Genomic DNA, 21,402 nt, shown 5'->3' on the forward strand with positions numbered 1-21,402 from the left:
TGGGCACGGGACTATGGGATGGAGGATATGTATGATGGGTATATGGGCACGGGACTATGGGATGGAGGATGTATGATGGGTATATGGGCACGGGACTATGGGATGGAGGATGTATGATGGGTATATGGGCACTGGACTATGGGATGGAGGATATGTATGATGGGTATATCGGCACGGGACTATGGGATGGAGGATATGTGTGATGGGTATATGGGCACTGGACTATGGGATGGAGGATATGTATGATGGGTATATCGGCACGGGACTATGGGATGGAGGATATGTGTGATGGGTATATGGGCACTGGACTATGGGATGGAGGATATGTATGATGGGTATATGGGCACGGGACTATGGGATGGAGGATATGTATGATGGGTATATGGGCACGGGACTATGGGATGGAGGATGTATGATGGGTATATGGGCACTGGACTATGGGATGGAGGATATGTATGATGGGTATATGGGCACGGGACTATGGGATGGAGGATGTATGATGGGTATATGGGCACTGGACTATGGGATGGAGGATATGTATGATGGGTATATGGGCACGGGACTATGGGATGGAGGATATGTATGATGGGTATATGGGCACTGGACTATGGGATGGAGGATATGTATGATGGGTATATGGGCACTGGACTATGGGATGGAGGATATGTATGATGGGTATATGGGCACGGGACTATGGGATGGAGGATGTATGATGGGTATATGGGCACTGGACTATGGGATGGAGGATATGTATGATGGGTATATGGGCACTGGACTATGGGATGGAGGATGTGTGATGGGTATATGGGCATGGGACTATGGGATGGCGGATATGTATGATGGGTATATGGGCACTGGACTATGGGATGGAGGATATGTATGATGGGTATATGGGCACTGGACTATGGGATGGAGGATATGTATGATGGGTATATGGGCATGGGACTATGGGATGGAGGATATGTATGATGGGTATATGGGCACGGGACTATGGGATGGAGGATATGTATGATGGGTATATGGGCACGGGACTATGGGATGGAGGATGTATGGTGGGTATATGGGCACGGAACTATGGGATCGTGGATATGTATGATGGGTATATGGGCACGGGACTATGGGATGGAGGATGTATGATGGGTATATGGGCACGGGACTATGGGATGGTGGATATGTATGATGGGTATATGGGCACGGGACTATGGGATGGAGGATGTATGATGGGTATATGGGCATGGGACTATGGGATGGAGAATATGTATGATGGGTATATGGGCACGGGACTATGGGATCGTGGATATGTATGATGGGTATATGGGCACGGGACTATGGGATGGAGGATATGTATGATGGGTATATGGGCACGGGACTATGGGATGGAGGATAATTATAATTTGTTATAATTAACCACAGTTAGTTACTATGCCCGGGCAGTGCCGGACTCTTCAGCTAGTCCTTCATATATTTCACACTGTAAGGTAACGGCACCACCTGCTGGCCGTTTAATGCATAGATTTAATTTGCAATGTATTGTGGGATTGTTCCTGTTACATCATAGTCTTGTTTATGACACTGTGAGGGGAACAGCAGCCATTATTCCTCTACATGTCTTAGGAGAAACTACGCCATTCGTTTTCTTCATGCTTGTTAAACAGCGTGCTCTAAGCATAGTTGGTAAGCACTATCTAGGTGTTATAATCCTGTGTTTATATCGTTTGTTGTATTAAATAGGTAATCATCAGCTTTGTATTACCTCATGGTACCTATGTATTACCTCATGTTACTGTGTATTACCTCATATCAATGTGTATTACCTCATATCACTGTATTACCTCATGTTACTGTGTATTACCTCATGTTACTGTGTATTACCCCATATCACTGTATTACCTCATGTTACTGTGTATTACCTCATGTTACTGTGTATTACCTCATATCACTGTGTATTACCCCATATCACTGTGTATTACCCCATATCACTGTGTATTACCTCATATCACTGTGTATTACCTCATATCACTGTGTATTACCCCATATCACTGTGTATTACCTCATGTCACTGTGTATTACCCCATATCACTGTGTATTACCTCATATCACTGTGTATTACCCCATATCACTGTGTATTACCCCATATCACTGTGTATTACCTCATATCACTGTGTATTACCCCATATCACTGTGTATTACCCCATATCACTGTGTATTACCTCATATCACTGTGTATTACCCCATATCACTGTGTATTACCTCATATCACTGTGTATTACCCCATATCACTGTGTATTACCTCATATCACTGTGTATTACCCCATATCACTGTGTATTACCCCATATCACTGTGTATTACCTCATATCACTGTGTATTACCTCATATCACTGTGTATTACCCCATATCACTGTGTATTACCCCATATCACTGTGTATTACCTCATATCACTGTGTATTACCCCATATCACTGTGTATTACCTCATATCACTGTGTATTACCCCATATCACTGTGTATTACCTCATATCACTGTGTATTACCCCATATCACTGTGTATTACCCCATATCACTGTGTATTACCTCATATCACTGTGTATTACCCCATATCACTGTGTATTACCCCATATCACTGTGTATTACCCCATATCACTGTGTATTACCTCATGTTACTGTGTATTACCTCACGGTACCTATGTATTACCTCACGGTACCTATGTATTACCTCACGGTACCTATGTATTACCTCACGGTACCTATGTATTACCTCACGGTACCTATGTATTGCAGACTATCTATATTTTATGCTCTGTGCAGTTATATATTCTGACTCGCTCCTGTTATTGCACGCTATAGTTTCACCCTTTCCTGTCACATCTGCAATCCATAAAAGAAGGTTACACTTGCAGCCTCTTTTCTTAAAGAAGACGGGGGGTTTAGCTGCATGTCTCACCCTGCTGACATGTATGAGGACAGTGTATCTCTCTCGCCTCAGTCCTGTGATGATGATTTGCTCTCTGTTGCTGACTTTTCTTGGTATGATTTTCTTCTCTCCGCAGCGTACCAGCTCATCACTGTGATCATAGCGGCAGCCGGTGGAGGACTTCTTCTCGTTCTGACCATTACGCTGGCGGTGACTTGTTGCAGGTCTGTGCTCCTTCCTGAACTCCAGTAAATCTGCAGAGCATTGTGTCTGCAGATTGTTGCACCCTGATCATTTACCCCTTGCAGACAATTCCCGGCTGTGTACACGATGTTCACTAGAGGCTCGGCACACACGGAACCGGTGGCCCCTTCACACACTGCACTGTATTTACATCCTAATCTTCCCTCTTTCATGGTGAACACGGGGGCAGCAGAAATGGGCGAAGGCATCATCCAATCATCCAGTGCCAATCAGCCGACTACAGGCAATGATCACAAGTGATCCTAATGGAGGAAACCCCCACAGATCACCATCAGAGACCCTCACAGACCCGTCAGACTCCGGGACTCACAGTACTAATGCTACATACAAAATATACACTGTGTATATACTGTATATACATGTGCCGTGTCTCTGGTACTCTGTGTATATACTGTATATACATCTGCTGTGTCTCTGGTACTCTGTGTATATACATGTGCGGTGTCTCTGGTACACGGTGTATATACTGTATATACATGTGCGGTGTCTCTGGTACACTGTGTATATACTGTATATACATCTGCTGTGTCTCTGGTACTCTGTGTATATACTGTATATACATGTGCTGTGTCTCTGGTACTCTGTGTATATACTGTATATACATGTGCTGTGTCTCTGGTACTCTGTGTATATACTCTATATACATGTGCTGTGTCTCTGGTACACTGTGTATATACTGTATATACATGTGCTGTGTCTCTGGTACACTGTGTATATACTGTATATACATGTGCTGTGTCTCTGGTACTCTGTGTATATACTGTATATACATGTGCCGTGTCTCTGGTACTCTGTGTATATACTGTATATACATGTGCTGTGTCTCTGGTACTCTGTGTATATACTGTATATACATCTGCTGTGTCTCTGGTACTCTGTGTATATACTGTATATACATGTGCCGTGTCTCTGGTACTCTGTGTATATACTGTATATACATCTGCTGTGTCTCTGGTACTCTGTGTATATACTGTATATACATCTGCTGTGTCTCTGGTACTCTGTGTATATACTGTATATACATGTGCTGTGTCTCTGGTACTCTGTGTATATACTGTATATACATGTGCCGTGTCTCTGGTACTCTGTGTATATACTGTATATACATGTGCCGTGTCTCTGGTACTCTGTGTATATACTGTATATACATGTGCTGTGTCTCTGGTACTCTGTGTATATACATGTGCGGTGTCTCTGGTACACGGTGTATATACTGTATATACATGTGCGGTGTCTCTGGTACACTGTGTATATACTGTATATACATGTGCTGTGTCTCTGGTACTCTGTGTATATACATGTGCGGTGTCTCTGGTACACGGTGTATATACTGTATATACATGTGCGGTGTCTCTGGTACACTGTGTATATACTGTATATACATGTGCCGTGTCTCTGGTACTCTGTGTATATACTGTATATACATGTGCGGTGTCTCTGGTACACTGTGTATATACTGTATATACATGTGCCGTGTCTCTGGTACTCGGTGTATATACTGTATATACATGTGCTGTGTCTCTGGTACACTGTGTATATACTGTATATACATGTGCTGTGTCTCTGGTACACTGTGTATATACTGTATATACATGTGCCGTGTCTCTGGTACACGGTGTATATACTGTATATACATGTGCGGTGTCTCTGGTACACGGTGTATATACTGTATATACATGTGCCGTGTCTCTGGTACTCTGTGTATATACTGTATATACATGTGCCGTGTCTCTGGTACACTGTGTATATACTGTATATACATGTGCTGTGTCTCTGGTACTCTGTGTATATACATGTGCGGTGTCTCTGGTACACGGTGTATATACTGTATATACATGTGCGGTGTCTCTGGTACACTGTGTATATACTGTATATACATGTGCTGTGTCTCTGGTACACGGTGTATATACTGTATATACATGTGCTGTGTCTCTGGTACACTGTGTATATACTGTATATACATGTGCTGTGTCTCTGGTACACTGTGTATATACTGTATATACATGTGCTGTGTCTCTGGTACACTGTGTATATACTGTATATACATGTGCTGTGTCTCTGGTACTCTGTGTATATACTGTATATACATGTGCTGTGTCTCTGGTACACTGTGTATATACTGTATATACATGTGCCGTGTCTCTGGTACACGGTGTATATACTGTATATACATGTGCTGTGTCTCTGGTACTCTGTGTATATACTCTATATACATGTGCTGTGTCTCTGGTACACGGTGTATATACTGTATATACATGTGCTGTGTCTCTGGTACACGGTGTATATACTGTATATACATGTGCTGTGTCTCTGGTACACTGTGTATATACTGTATATACATGTGCCGTGTCTCTGGTACACGGTGTATATACTGTATATACATGTGCTGTGTCTCTGGTACACGGTGTATATACTGTATATACATGTGCTGTGTCTCTGGTACTCTGTGTATATACTCTATATACATGTGCTGTGTCTCTGGTACACGGTGTATATACTGTATATACATGTGCCGTGTCTCTGGTACACGGTGTATATACTGTATATACATGTGCTGTGTCTCTGGTACACGGTGTATATACTGTATATACATGTGCTGTGTCTCTGGTACTCTGTGTATATACTGTATATACATGTGCTGTGTCTCTGGTACTCTGTGTATATACTCTATATACATGTGCTGTGTCTCTGGTACACTGTGTATATACTGTATATACATGTGCCGTGTCTCTGGTACACGGTGTATATACTGTATATACATGTGCTGTGTCTCTGGTACACGGTGTATATACTGTATATACATGTGCTGTGTCTCTGGTACTCTGTGTATATACTGTATATACATGTGCCGTGTCTCTGGTACACTGTGTATATACTGTATATACATGTGCCGTGTCTCTGGTACACTGTGTATATACTGTATATACATGTGCTGTGTCTCTGGTACTCTGTGTATATACTCTATATACATGTGCTGTGTCTCTGGTACACGGTGTATATACTGTATATACATGTGCTGTGTCTCTGGTACTCTGTGTATATACTGTATATACATGTGCTGTGTCTCTGGTACACGGTGTATATACTGTATATACATGTGCTGTGTCTCTGGTACTCTGTGTATATACTGTATATACATGTGCCGTGTCTCTGGTACACTGTGTATATACTGTATATACATGTGCCGTGTCTCTGGTACACGGTGTATATACTGTATATACATGTGCTGTGTCTCTGGTACTCTGTGTATATACTGTATATACATGTGCCGTGTCTCTGGTACACTGTGTATATACTGTATATACATGTGCTGTGTCTCTGGTACTCGGTGTATATACTGTATATACATGTGCTGTGTCTCTGGTACACTGTGTATATACTGTATATACATGTGCGGTGTCTCTGGTACACTGTGTATATACTGTATATACATGTGCCGTGTCTCTGGTACACTGTGTATATACTGTATATACATGTGCTGTGTCTCTGGTACTCTGTGTATATACTGTATATACATGTGCTGTGTCTCTGGTACACTGTGTATATACTGTATATACATGTGCTGTGTCTCTGGTACTCGGTGTATATACTGTATATACATGTGCCGTGTCTCTGGTACTCTGTGTATATACTGTATATACATGTGCCGTGTCTCTGGTACACTGTGTATATACTGTATATACATGTGCTGTGTCTCTGGTACTCTGTGTATATACTGTATATACATGTGCTGTGTCTCTGGTACACTGTGTATATACTGTATATACATGTGCTGTGTCTCTGGTACTCGGTGTATATACTGTATATACATGTGCTGTGTCTCTGGTACACTGTGTATATACTGTATATACATGTGCGGTGTCTCTGGTACACTGTGTATATACTGTATATACATGTGCCGTGTCTCTGGTACACTGTGTATATACTGTATATACATGTGCTGTGTCTCTGGTACTCTGTGTATATACTGTATATACATGTGCTGTGTCTCTGGTACACTGTGTATATACTGTATATACATGTGCTGTGTCTCTGGTACTCGGTGTATATACTGTATATACATGTGCTGTGTCTCTGGTACTCTGTGTATATACTGTATATACATGTGCCGTGTCTCTGGTACACTGTGTATATACTGTATATACATGTGCTGTGTCTCTGGTACTCTGTGTATATACTGTATATACATGTGCTGTGTCTCTGGTACACTGTGTATATACTGTATATACATGTGCTGTGTCTCTGGTACTCGGTGTATATACTGTATATACATGTGCTGTGTCTCTGGTACACTGTGTATATACTGTATATACATGTGCGGTGTCTCTGGTACACTGTGTATATACTGTATATACATGTGCTGTGTCTCTGGTACTCTGTGTATATACTGTATATACATGTGCCGTGTCTCTGGTACTCTGTGTATATACTGTATATACATGTGCTGTGTCTCTGGTACACTGTGTATATAGTGTATATACATGTGCTGTGTCTCTGGTACTCGGTGTATATACTGTATATACATCTGCTGTGGCTCCCATATACTCTTCCATACTATTGTATAATTCTGATTTTCCTTCTACATTTCCAGGAAGAGTAAATCCGACATCAGTAAACTCATTTTCAAGAGCGGAGATTTCCAGATGTCTCCTTACGCTGAATATCCCAAAATTCCGCGCTCGTCAGAATGGGGGCGAGAGACGATCGAGATGCAGGAGAACGGCAGCACCAAGAACCTGCTGCAGATGACAGACGTCTACTATTCTGTGAGTACATGGGGCGGGTAATCACGGGGGGGGGTAGCCGGAACCTACAGAATCTGCCAGTGAGCGAGGTCTGCAGCCTACACCGTGTCCTTCTATCCAGCCCCATTCATCTGATAGGGGCTGTAGCAGGGCGGCCATACTGCACCTCTCTGTGCCTACGACACAAAACGCAGTCTGTATACTGGGGTATATAATGATAAATATTACCCCATAGATCGCCTTCTGTTTTCTCCCAAAAACTTCCCCATCCTGTGTTATATCACTAAAGTCCAATCAAAACTAATGTTACCTCATGGGCATAAACTAGACAACAGTCCCCCAATGGAAGAATCCTGTTAGGCGACACGGTGCTGTCGGGGTTGTAGCGGTGGCACATCTCTAGCTGCGGCAATCCATAGAATGTCAGTAACTTTATATGCAGTGATTGCCTTACGTTACTTTGTTTGGTCTATGGTCACTTGACCTTTACGCCATGTTCCAAATTATTATGCAAATTTGTTTTAAGTGTCATAGCGTTTGTTTGCTGTTTTTTGTTCTGAAACCCGTTGATGGTATTGCATCTCTGGGTTCTTTGGATCCCTGAAATCAATCTCAGATACCTGTGATAATTAGTTTGCCATCTGAGCCCAATAAAAGAAAAACTGGATGTTCCACACTATTGAGTAGGCCACGGTTTTCAAGTAACATGGGAAAGAATAATGATCTCTCTTCTGCTGAAATGCCTCAAATAGTGCAATGCCTTGGTCAAGGGATGAAAACATTAGATACTTCCCGAGAACTTAAGCATAGTCATCGTACTGTTAAGAGATTTGTGGCCGATTCTGAGCACAGATGTGTTTCGTGCAGATAAAGGCAGAATGAGGAAGGTTTCTGCCAGGCAAGGTCATCGGATTAAGAGAGCAGCTGCTATAAAGCCATTACCAACCAGCAAACAGATATTTGAAGCTGCTGGTGCCTCTGGAGTCCCTTGAACCTCAAGGTGTAGGATCCTTCAAAGGCTGGCTGTGGTGCATAAACCTACTATTCGGCCACCCTAAACAGTGTTCACAAGCAGAAACGGTTGCAGTGGGCCTAGACATACATGAAGTCCAGATGGATGGAGTAGTGGATGGCCACGATGTCCCAACAAGGCTGCGACGTCAGCAAGGAGGTGGAGGAGTCATGTTTTGGGCCGGAATCATGGGGAAACAGCTGATAGGGCTCTTTAAGGTTCCTGAAGGTGTGAAAATGACCTCTGCAAAGTATATAGAGTTTCTGACTGACAGCTGTCTTCCATGGTGTAAAAAAGCAGAAATGTGTCTTCAGGAGCAAAATCCTCTTCATGCATGACCACGCACTATCTCATGCTGCAAAGAATACCTCCGAGTCATTGACTGCTATGGGCATAAAAGGAGATAAACTCATGGTGTGGCCACCATCTTCCCCTGACCTCAACCCTATAGAGAACCTTTGGAGTATCATCAAGCAAAAGATCTATGAGGGTGGGAGGCCGGTCACATCAGAACAGCAGCTCTGGGGGCGATTCTGACTTCATGCAAGGTCAATGGAGGCCAGAATTGTGAAGGTGACATCACAGAAGGGTTCCTCTGTTACCACGTCACTTGGCCTGTTAGGAGGTTTTGGAGTTAAATAGCTTTTTTGCTCAGTGAATGTGACCTCCTAATGCTGCACATTCCACCAAGGAGCATTTCCAGTTCTTTACAACAGATCAAATGTTTAGAAATTCTCCTGGGCCCAATAATTTGGAGCCTTGTGAGGGTTTATTCATTTTGGAGATTATACTGTTATTATTGGGAGGTTTCTTCAATAAAATCCGATGTATACTCTAACCGGTGATGACTTTTATTACACTGACTGTCATTGGCACCGACCACTTAGGAAAATCAGAGAAAAATATCATTAGAATAATGATTTGGAACACGGTGTATTTAGTATGGAGAGATATCAGTCAGCATGCACATTGTTGCAGTTTCGTGTGCAGTCATATGGATTTCCAGCTATACAGTTGTGGACAAAAGTATTGACACCCCTGCAATTCTGTCAGATAATACTCAGTTTCTTCCTGAAAATGATTGCAAACACAAATTCTTTGGTATTATTATCTTCATTTAATTTGTCTTAAATGAAAAAACACAAAAAGAATTGTGCTAAAGCCAAATTGGATATAATTCCACACCAAACATAAAAACGAGGGTGGACAAAAGTATTGGCACTGTTCGAAAAATCATGTGATGCTTCTCTAATTTGTGTAATTAACAGCACCTGTAACTGATTTGTACAGAGGGAGAATTATGTTTTCATCTCGTGTCCCCAGACCTCTTCTAACGCATCCCATGACCCTATTTGCTTTGGCGGCAGCTGCCTGACACTGGGCACTCCAATTTAGCTTCTTATTGACTTAGATGCCTAAGTCATTCTTACCCTTCTTTTCCATTAACCATCTCAGAGGTGCATGCTCTGACACAAGTTTGAACCTCCGGCCTAGTAGATTAAACTTCAGCGAATCCACGGCCCATTTTATGGCTTGACACTCTTTCTCCACAATGGCATAGTTCTTCTCGCATGACGATAGCTTCTGCCTTAGATAAAGGATGGGATATTTTTTTCCATTTACTTCCTGAGACAGCACGGCTCCAAAGCCGACTTCTGACACATCTGGCTGCACCATGAACTCTTTGCTGAAGGCTGGCGTGACCAGAACCGGATGGTTACACAGAGCCCTCTTCAGCTTGTGGACTGCCATGTCTGTGTCAGGAGTCCATTAAATTATCGTCGACTTGATGCCTTTAAGAAGATCCGTCAATGGTGCGGCGATTATGACGAAACTTGGGATGAATCAGCGATAACAGCCCACAATTCCAAGAAACTCCCTCACTTGCTCCTTGGAAAGCGGTTGTGACCACTTCCAAATCGCCTCGATCTTGTTTATTTGTGACTTGATTTTGGCCCTCCTGACGACATAGCCTAGTTATTTGGCCTCTACCTTTTCTACCGCACATTTTTTTGGATTTATGGTGAACACCGCATTTCTTAAAGCATCCAGATCCGCCTGTACCTTTAGCAGAACTAGCCCAGTCAGGGTTGACGACAACAATGTCATCAAGGTAGGCTGTGAAACCTCCACCTGATGAAGACGGGTTACCGTTGAAACGCGTTGTGGTAAACTTTGACCTTTTTGTCCTGGTCTTATTCCTGCGCTCCTTTGACCGTCATTCACTTTCGGTTCACAATCAAGGTAGACTGTGGCATACTTCCTATGTGGCGGCAGGACCCGATCCATCGCCCTCTGGAAGGTAGCTGAGGCTCCCTGCAGACCGAAGGGCATTCTGGTGTATTTAAAACACCCATCAGGTGTCGAGAAGGCCGTCTTCTCCTTGGCACTATAGCACATGGGGATCTGCCAATAGCCCTTCATCAGGTCAAGGGTTGTGATGTACCTCACAGGCCCAAGTCTCTCAATGAGTTCATTCACGCAAGGCATCGGGTACGCATCAAAACTTGAGACTTCATTCAGCCTGCGGTAGTCGTTGCAAAACTGCCACTCAGCATCAGGCTTTGGCACGAGGACGATGGGACTCAACCATCCACTTTTCGAATACTCTATCACCCCCCGAGGTCTATCATCCTCTTCACGTCATTTGATTTTACCTCCTGACGTGCTTCAGGAATTCTGTAGGGCTTGTGGTTCACCCTTACATGTGGTTCTGTTATCAAATCATGCCCGGGCAACTCTGGTCCCGGTTCTGCTGCAACAGCTCCCGACACTGTTGACTCTGGGCCAGCGTTAGAGTCTCTGCAATGGGAATATTGTCCATGGTGGCTTTGGACGGGCTCCTAGGCAAGGGATTTCCAGTGACTGTGAATAATGAGAAAAATTCAGCTTACCCCTGAGATACTGTTCCAATCCGGGAGGAGCACGGCGTCCCCGTTGCTGCACAGCGCTGGAGTTGATAGAGGATATTAGAATTGGAGCCAGCTTGACACACCGGAAAAATTAAAAGTTCACAAAATCTTTATTGGAAATCCTTTAAAAATAAAAGTGATGAAAAATTGGGCATCTCAGACAACAAAGCTGCTTTGTTGTCTGAGATGCCCAATTTTTCATTGAGCTAGCTCCAATTCTGTTATCCTCAATCATTTCCAGTGACTCCCAGTCTCGCGAGGGCTTGGAGCAAGTTCACATAAAAGACTTGGAGGGGCTTCCTTCTGCCTGGCTGGTGTACCTTGTAATTCACCTTGCTCAGTTTTTCCACCACCTCTTGTTGACCTTGCCACTTGGCTAGGAACTAGCGCTCTACCGTAGGGATAAGCACTAGCATGCGATCCCCGGACTGGAACTGCCTCAGCCTCGATGATCGGTTATACACCTTTGCCTGTGCCTGGAGAAGATGTGCCTTCGCGATAGGCATTACTTTCTCCATCCTCTCCTGCAGCTGGACGACAAGCTATATGATGCTCCTTTGTGACGTGATCTCGGCTTCCCAGATTTCCTTGGCGATGTCCAGTAGCCTTCGCGGATGTCGACCATACAGGGGCTCAAATGGCGAGAAGCCAGTAGAGGCTTGAGGAACTTCTCTGACAGAGAAGAGCAGAAACGGAAGCAGATAGTTCCAATCTTGACAGGGCCAGGACCTACAATAATTCAAGATCTCCAGGTACCATCCCGGCCAATAGAACCTTTGCATTATTATCGCCTGCCTTTTCTCTGCTCCTTGATGTAACCCCAAAACATGCGAATGGGCCATGACTAAAGCCGTCCGCTTGTAGGGTCCTGGAGCCAACAGCTACTCCACTATTTCACCTCCCCTCAGTGGAGTCACTGGATACAACAATTCGCTATTGACTGCAAAGTGTGGGTACCTGGTGTCCTCCCTGGCTCTTGAGAAACCCCATCAATCACAGATCCCTTTTCAAAGGCCCCTTTCAGGGTAAGATCCTGCATTTGAGCAGTCCCAAAATTTTACACAGAAACCTCCAGTTCAGGAACCTCGGCCTCACTGGTCACCAATTCATCCTCATCACCAGTTAGGACACACAAGGGGAATTCAGCAGGGTTGAGCTGGCTCCTGTCTGAGTCACTTGGCACCCCTGCCTTTCCCCACAAGTCCCAGAACAGGCTGAAGTCCCACCCAGTTATCACGGGGTGTAACAAGTCTCTGACTACCTCAACCTCATGGGACCCCATACTCCGGCTCGTTTTTATCAACACTCTGTCCATTGTGTCCCTGTGGATACAGCGGACATGCACGTTTCCCTGGGATCAACTGGTGGGGGATTGTGACCCTTATGAGGGTCACCAAACTCCCTGAGTCCAAGAGTCCTGACACCAGCATCTTAATTATGGTCACGGGACATGATTGCGGCCCCTCTTCAGGCTGATAGTCCACACTGCAGGCAGGATAGGCATAGTACGAGCAGCACCTCCCTAGGCTACAGTCCATCTGCTCAAAGAACATAGGACAACGGGCGGCTATGTGTCCTGGCCTGTGGCATTTCCAGCAGATCAGGTCTTTACCATCAGCTTTTGGTAGCCGGTCAGTGACTCCTTGGGATCCCGCACTTTCCCTAATGGTGACTATGTTACACCTCTTTTGGGACTCAGGCTCTCGCGGAGTACCCCAGTATGGAGATGTACCACCCCCCCCCACTTCATTAGGGACCTGTCGACCACCTGGTACATTTCTACAAGGCCCACCAGGACTTCGGCATTCCAGGGGGTCTCCCTTGACAACCAAGGTCTGCTCCGGCCTGGGGAGGGAGTGAATAAATCTGCCAATGACGACCCGCTCAACCATCTGGGCTGGAGTGGAGTACTCCGGCTGCAGCCATTTCTGGACCAAATGCAACAAGTCAAACATCTGAGAGCGGGGAGGTTAATCCTCGCAACACGCCCAATGATTAACCCTTTGGGCTCTGACAGACATAGTGACCCCTGGGCGTGCCAATATCTCAGTTTTTAACTTGGACATCATGTTAGGCCATGTCAAAATAGGCTTTCTGCGGATTGCCAGTTAGATATGGGGCCAGCTTCTCCGACTCTGCAACCCATACGAAAACGGTGAAAAACGCCTCTATATCATCCCCTGGGGTCATCTTTTGCATTGCTCGTCTTACCGCTTTCCAGACGCACGAGCCATCGCCTTGATGTGGGAACGTGGCGGTTTCTCTGCTGCGGACATCTCCCACCAGGAGTACCATCTGCCTTGGTTGTTGTTGAATCTATTGCACCCGGAGTTTATTTGTCTCCTGCTGTACCTGCTCTTGCTCACAGATCTGCTGCTGATGCTCCTGGAGCTGCTGCTGATGCTCGTGATGCTGTTGGTTTTGCTGCTGTTGACTCAGGATCAGGTGCTTGATCAGCTCCTCCATTTTGTCCGACCGTTGTTCCATCCCTTTAGCCGCCTTCACCCAAGACATATGATTTGTCCACAGCTGCTACCCATGTTCCTGGAACGTTGCCCGCATCAGAAACACCACTTGTGAAAGGTCGGCTCACTCAGCTGCTCCCCAAGGTAGACACAGGAACACTTTTAGGTTAAAGTCTCTGGGTGGTTTATTACTTCATAAAACCATAAAGCCCAAAATAGTAACAAAACAGCCTTTCTGGCACAAATGAAAATAAAAAGTCAATACAAAGTCCTTCCCAGTATGGCTCCCGCCTTCTGGGACAAGCACGCACGGCAGCTCTCACCGGAGCTTCATTCTGGAGGCTTCCTTTTTCCAAAACAGCACAGACCAAAAAAAAAAACAATGGCTGGACTTTTGACTCCCTCCAACCACACCCTTGAGGTGGAGATATGGTGAGTAGGCATCCTGCCCATCTCTGACCTACTCACCATGAAAGCCAGACCCTGGAAACGACTGATTTACTCTCAGCACATATGATGCTGGAGGGAAACTTACAGCTTTCACATCACGCAGGATCAAAACCTTTGCGACACATATCTCCCCTCATATACAGCGCCAGTGACCCTGTCACAACCCCTATATTCTGTCCTCTATACCTTGCTACCCCATGTAGTGTCCTATGTACCTTGCTGCGGTGCCTCTATATATGTTACCTTGCCGCGGTGCCCCTTGTGAGACAGTGACCCGGCGTTATTGTGAATAGCTGGCATATGTCGCAGAGGCGGAGGTCCGCTGCGCTGTAAGCTTGGGATGTTTCTCTGGGACCTGTAGTTCCACGAGCCTTGCTTATTTTATGTGGGCTGTGCTTGCAGGGTTAGCCGGAGAGCTGGGTGGGCCTGGCTAACCACACACCTCCCATCAATGGATGTGTCTCATGGGGTATAATGTGGTTTGGTCACATGGTCTCTGTGTTGGAAGGTCCTGGAAGAGGACAGGTTTTCCTGGAGAGCACATGGAGGAGGTCATGTGCCTGCAGAGTCCGTGACGGCTGCCTGAGGTGGCAGTGAAAAGGACTGTGCTTTATGTGCATCTAAATAAACCGGAAGGACTGTTTCAGTGGAAAACCTTTCCTGTGTGAATTAGTCCCGCTGCCAAGTGAGTGTCCCCCAACACATTCAGTGAGCGCTATCTTACACCCTATATAAAGATGAAGAAAATGACATCTTTGTGGACACTTTCACTTCTGATCAATCTTTTCTTCTGTATTTTTAGCCCGGACTGAGGAACTCTGAGATGGAGAGGAATGGACTTTACCCGTACGGCGGCCTCCCGGGATCCCGCCACTCGTGTATCTACCCCGCACAATACAACCCATCATTCATTAATGAGGACAACCGGAGGAGGGACTACTTCTAGAATAGAATGAAGAATCGCACAGCCCCCCGCCGCCTGCATCACCATGGCTGCCCCCCGCCGCCTGCATCACCATGGCTGCCCCCCGCCGCCTGCAACACCATGGCTGCCCCCCGCCGCCTGCAACACCATGGCTGCCCCCCGCCGCCTGCATCACCATGGCTGACCCCCCACCAGCCTGCATCACCATGGCTGACCCCCCACCAGCCTGCATCACCATGGCTGCCCCCCGCCAGCCTGCATCACCATGGCTGCCCCCCCGCCACCTGCATCACCATGGCTGCCCCCGCGCCGCCTGCAACACCATGGCTGCCCCTCACCAGCCTGCATCACCATTCCTGCCCCCCGCCGCCTGCATCACCATGGCTGTCCCCCGCTGGCCGTATCCCCGTGGATGCCCCCCCCCCGTCCTGCATCACCGTGGCTGCCCCCCCGCCGGTCTGCATCACCGTGGCTGCCCCCCCGCCGGTCTGCATCACCATGGCTGCCCCCCTGCCGGTCTGCATCACCGTGGCTGCCCCCCCGCCAGTCTGCATCACCATGGCTGCCCCCCGCCGGCTTGGCCAGAAATACGGAGGACCGGTCCCACCATAAGGAAGGAAACTAAAGAACCTGACTGGTGGCTTGTGTTCCCACGCGGAGTCTCCTCATTGTCCAGGAGAGGCTCGAGGTTCGCTGTGACCTCAGCCCAGACGTGACGACGATATACAGACCAGACATCGTGCCGGGGTCGACTCATCTGAAAATACAACCAAATGACACCAACGAAAAGTGCAGTCTGGCCAGTCTGGCTGGCCATAATACCCCAGACACGCTGGACACCGCCATTGTGTGTGCAGCCTCATACATCTGCTATCCCGTGTGTGGGGGTGCCCAACAACCTACACAGACCCCCCGCGTTGGAGCAGGAGGCGCAATCTCTATACTATGCGGAGAAGCTAAACTTATCACGTCTTACCCTCCAGTCATCTCCAGAGCTACAGTCACTATTCTGCTGTTACATCGTGTCTTACCCTCCAGTCACCTCCAGAGCTGCAGTCACTATTCTGCTGTTACATCGTGTCTTATCCTCCAGTCACCTCCAGAGCTGCACTCACTATTCTGTTATATCGTGTGACTGGAGCAGGGCGCCTGATGCTTGGATACCACTGGAGCAGGGCACCTTATGTTTGGATGCAGCTCTGGATGTGACTGGAGCAGGGCCCATGATGCTTGGATGCAGCTCTAGATGTGAATGGAGTGGGGCCTATGATGCTTGGATGCAGCTCTGGATGTCACTGGAGCAGGGGCACCTGATGCTTGGATGCAGCTCTCTGTGACTGGAGCAGGGTGCCTGATTCTTGGATGCAGCTCTGGATGTGACTGGAGCAGAGGCGCCTGATGCTTGGATGCAGCTCTGGATGTAACTGGAGCAGGGTGCCTGATGCTTGGATGCAGCTCTGGATGTGACTGATGCAGGGCCCATGAGGCTTGGATGCAGCTCTGGATGTGACTGGAGCAAGGCCCATGATGCGTGGATGCAGCTCGGGCGTCTGATGCTTGGATGCAGCTCTATGTGACTGGAGCAGGGGCGCCTGATGCTTGGATGCAGCTCTCTGTGACTGGAGCATGTCGCCTGATGCTTGGTTGCAGCTCTGGATGTGACTGGAGCAGGGTGCTTGGATGCAGCTCTGGATGTGACTGGAGCAGGGTGCTTGGATGCAGCTCTGGATGTGACTGATGGAGGGCGTCTGATGCTTGGATGCAGCTCTCGATGTGACTGGAGCAAGGCGCCTGATGCTTGGATGCAGCTGTGGATGTGACTGGAGCAGGGTGCCTGATGCTTGGATGCAGCTCTGGATGTGACTGGAGCAGGGTGCCTGATGCTTGGATGCAGCTCTGGATGTGACTGGAGCAGGGCGCCTGATGCTTGGATGCAGCTCTGGATGTGACTGGAGCAGGGCGCCTGATGCTTGGATGCAGCCCTGGATGTGACTGGAGCAGGGCGCCTGATTCTTGGATGCAGCTCTGGATGAGATTGATGCAGGGCGCCTGATGCTTGGATGCAGCTCTGGATGTGACTGGAGCAGGGCGCCTGATGCTTGGATGCAGCTCTGGATGTGACTGGAGCAGGGGCGCCTGATGCTTGGATGCAGCCCTGGATGTGACTGGAGCAGGGTGCCTGATGCTTGGATGCAGCTCTGGATGTGACTGGAGCAGAGCACCTTATGCTTGGATGCAGCTCTGGATGTGACTGGAGCAGAGCACCTTATGCTTGGATGCAGCTCTGGATGTGACTGGAGCAGGGTGCCTGATGCTTGGATGCAGCCCTGGATGTGACTGGAGCAGGGTGCCTGATGCTTGGATGCAGCTCTGGATGTGACTGGAGCAGAGCACCTTATGCTTGGATGCAGCTCTGGATGTGACTGGAGCAGGGTGCCTGATGCTTGGATGCAGCCCTGGATGTGACTGGAGCAGGGTGCCTGATGCTTGGATGCAGCCCTGGATGTTACTGGAGCAGGGTGCCTGATGCTTGGATGCAGCTCTGGATGTGACTGGAGCAGGGTGCCTGATGCTTGGATGCAGCTCTGAATGTGACTGGAGCAGGGTGCCTGATGCTTGGATGCAGCTCTGGATGAGACTGATGCAGGGCGCCTGATGCTTGGATGCAGCCCTGGATGTGACTGGAGCAGGGTGCCTGATGCTTGGATGCAGCCCTGGATGTGACTGGAGCAGGGCGCCTGATGCTTGGATGCAGCCCTGGATGTGACTGGAGCAGGGCGCCTGATGCTTGGATGCAGCTCTGGATGTGACTGGAGCAGGGGCGCCTGATGCTTGGATGCAGCCCTGGATGTGACTGGAGCAGGGTGCCTGATGCTTGGATGCAGCCCTGGATGTTACTGGAGCAGGGTGCCTGATGCTTGGATGCAGCTCTGGATGTGACTGGAGCAGGCTGCCTGATGCTTGGATGCAGCTCTGGATGTGACTGGAGCAGAGCACCTTATGCTTGGATGCAGCTCTGGATGTGACTGGAGCAGGGTGCCTGATGCTTGGATGCAGCCCTGGATGTGACTGGAGCAGAGCACCTTATGCTTGGATGCAGCTCTGGATGTGACTGGAGCAGGGTGCCTGATGCTTGGATGCAGCCCTAGATGTGACTGGAGCAGGGTGCCTGATGCTTGGATGCAGCTCTGGATGTGACTGGAGCAGAGCATCTTATGCTTGGATGCAGCTCTGGATGTGACTGGAGCAGAGCGCCTGCTCTACCACTGGATCAGTACGTTTCTGGAGCTGCTCTTGTGATGATGAGATTGGTCGTGTAATCTGCCGATTGGCGGCAGCGCTGACGTTTGTGACTTTTCTCGCTGATGATGTGGACAGTGCTGCGCAGTCTTGGACGTCTCCTCCTGATCTGTGGATTCACATCCGTCCCGACTACTCATCCTGGGATCTACGCCGCCCGTTACTAACGCCACGTATTTCCCGCGTATCCTGCAATAGTTAATGCCGGCGCCGCCATAGTCTGGTCAGGTGACCTTTGTGTAAACGCTGTGTTAGCCCCTCCCCTGCGGGCCCCCGGGGGCCGCTCCCCTGCGGATTCTCGTCTCTGCTGTAGACCTCTCTCACTGTGATGGCGGCTGGCGTTCTAGGCAGCCGCAGAAGTGACGATTAATAAACCTGGATGTGATTGTTTCCTGTTGCACGTGTGTCTATGGGGGGATGTGATGGGGAGGTGCGACACTGCGACCACACTGCAGTGGAACCAGCGGATTTTTGGTCGTCATTCACACGTGACTTGACCCCTGCAGACCTCAGTGTACGGTCACCTGCCTGCAATCTGCGCACACAGGTTTAGGGAGTGTGCACACACTGCGGATTCTGCTGCGGAATTTTCCGCACAGATTTTGCTAAATCCGCAAGTAAAATGACCTGCGTTTTACTTGCGGCTTTAGTGCAGATTTCCTCCGGATTTCTGCAGTTTTTGTGCGGATTTCTAGAATGGAGCAGTTGTAAAAATGCTACGGATTCGGCACAAAGAATTGACATGCCGCGGATTCAAATCCACGCGGAAAAATCTGCAGCATGTGCACTGCGTTTTTTGTTTTACATTGATTATAATGGTAGTGAACAACGCAGGAGAATCCGCACCGTGTGCACACAGCCTTATTGTTACACAACTAGTTACTCGCTTGTTCTAACGCAGTATCTCGCTGCTCACTGCTGCAGTTTGTGCTCCAGAGCTGTAAGTGTATCAAACAGAGCGTGCAGTCACATCTCACCACAGCGGCACAGAGCGGGCAGTGACCTCTCACCACAGGGACACAGAGCGTGCAGTCTCATCTCACCACAGGGACACAGAGCGGGCAGTGACCTCTCACCGCGGAGACACAGAGCGTGCAGTCACATCTCACCACAGGGACACAGAGCGGGCAGTCACATCTCACCACAGGGACACAGAACGTGCAGTCTCATCTCACCACAGGGACACAGAGCGGGCAGTGACCTCTCACCGCGGAGACACAGAGCGGGCAGTCACATCTCACCACAGCGGCACAGAGCGGGCAGTGACCTCTCACCGCGGAGACACAGAGCGGGCAGTCACATCTCACCACAGCGGCACAGAGCGGGCAGTGACCTCTCACCGCAGAGACACAAAGCGGGCAGTCACATCTCACCACAGAGACACAGAGCAGGCAGTGCCCTCTCACCGCGGTGACACAAAGCGGGCAGTCACATCTCACCACAGGGACACAGAACGTGCAGTCACATCTCACCACAGGGACACAGAGCGTGCAGTCACATCTCACCACAGGGACACAGCGTGCAGTCACATCTCACCACAGGGACACAGAGCGGGCAGTGCCCTCTCACCACAGGGACACAGAGAGGAAAGTGACCTCTCACCGCGGAGACACAAAGCGGGCAGTCACATCTCACCACAGGGACACAGCGTGCAATCACATCTCACCACAGGGACACAGAGCAGGCAGTGCCCTCTCACCATGGTGACACAAAGCGGGCAGTCACATCTCACCACAGGGACACAGAGCGTGCAGTCACATCTCACCACAGGGACACAGAGCGTGCAGTCACATCTCACCACAGGGACACAGCGTGCAGTCACATCTCACCACAGGGACACAGAGCGGGCAGTGCCCTCTCACCACAGGGACACAGAGAGGAAAGTGACCTCTCACCACAGGGACACAGAGCGGAAAGTGACCTCTCCGCGGAGACACAGAGCGTGCAATCACATCTCACCACAGGGACACAGAGCGGGCAGTGCCCTCTCACCACAGGGACACAGAGCGTGCAGTCACATCTCACCACAGGGACACAGCGGAAAGTGACCTCTCACCGCGGAGACACAGAGCGTGCAATCACATCTCGCCACAAGGACACAGAGCGTGCAGTCACATCTCACCACAGGGACACAGAGTGTGCAGTCACATCTCACCACAGGGACACAGAGCGGAAAGTGACCTCTTACCGCGGAGACACAGAGCATGCAATCACATCTCACCACAGGGACACAGAGTGTGCAGTCACATCTCACCACAGGGACACAGAGCGGGCAGTGACCTCTCACCGCGGAGACACAAAGCGGGCAGTCACATCTCACCACAGGGACACAGCGTGCAATCACATCTCACCACAGGGACACAGAGCAGGCAGTGCCCTCACCGCGGTGACACAAAGCGGGCAGTCACATCTCACCACA

The 21,402-nt window shown here is 48.5% G+C and overlaps 1 protein-coding gene across 1 annotated transcript in view; it reads left to right on the forward strand.

Annotated features, from left to right (window-relative positions):
* Positions 1-19,373, forward strand: part of HEG1 (heart development protein with EGF like domains 1) — a 135,285-nt gene extending 115,912 nt beyond the window's left edge. Inside the window, exons 11-13 of the mRNA XM_073551923.1 lie at positions 3,047-3,134; positions 7,766-7,940; positions 15,561-19,373. Of these exons, the coding sequence (XP_073408024.1) occupies positions 3,047-3,134; positions 7,766-7,940; positions 15,561-15,704 (407 nt within the window). The 3' untranslated portion in view covers positions 15,705-19,373. The remainder of the gene's footprint in view (positions 1-3,046; positions 3,135-7,765; positions 7,941-15,560) is intronic.
* The last annotated feature ends 2,029 nt before the right edge of the window (positions 19,374-21,402 follow it).

The sequence above is a fragment of the Dendrobates tinctorius genome, unplaced genomic scaffold (assembly GCF_039654945.1).
Source record: "Dendrobates tinctorius isolate UK_male_01 unplaced genomic scaffold, ASM3965494v1 ptg000182l, whole genome shotgun sequence".
Classification (NCBI taxonomy): domain Eukaryota; kingdom Metazoa; phylum Chordata; class Amphibia; order Anura; family Dendrobatidae; genus Dendrobates; species Dendrobates tinctorius.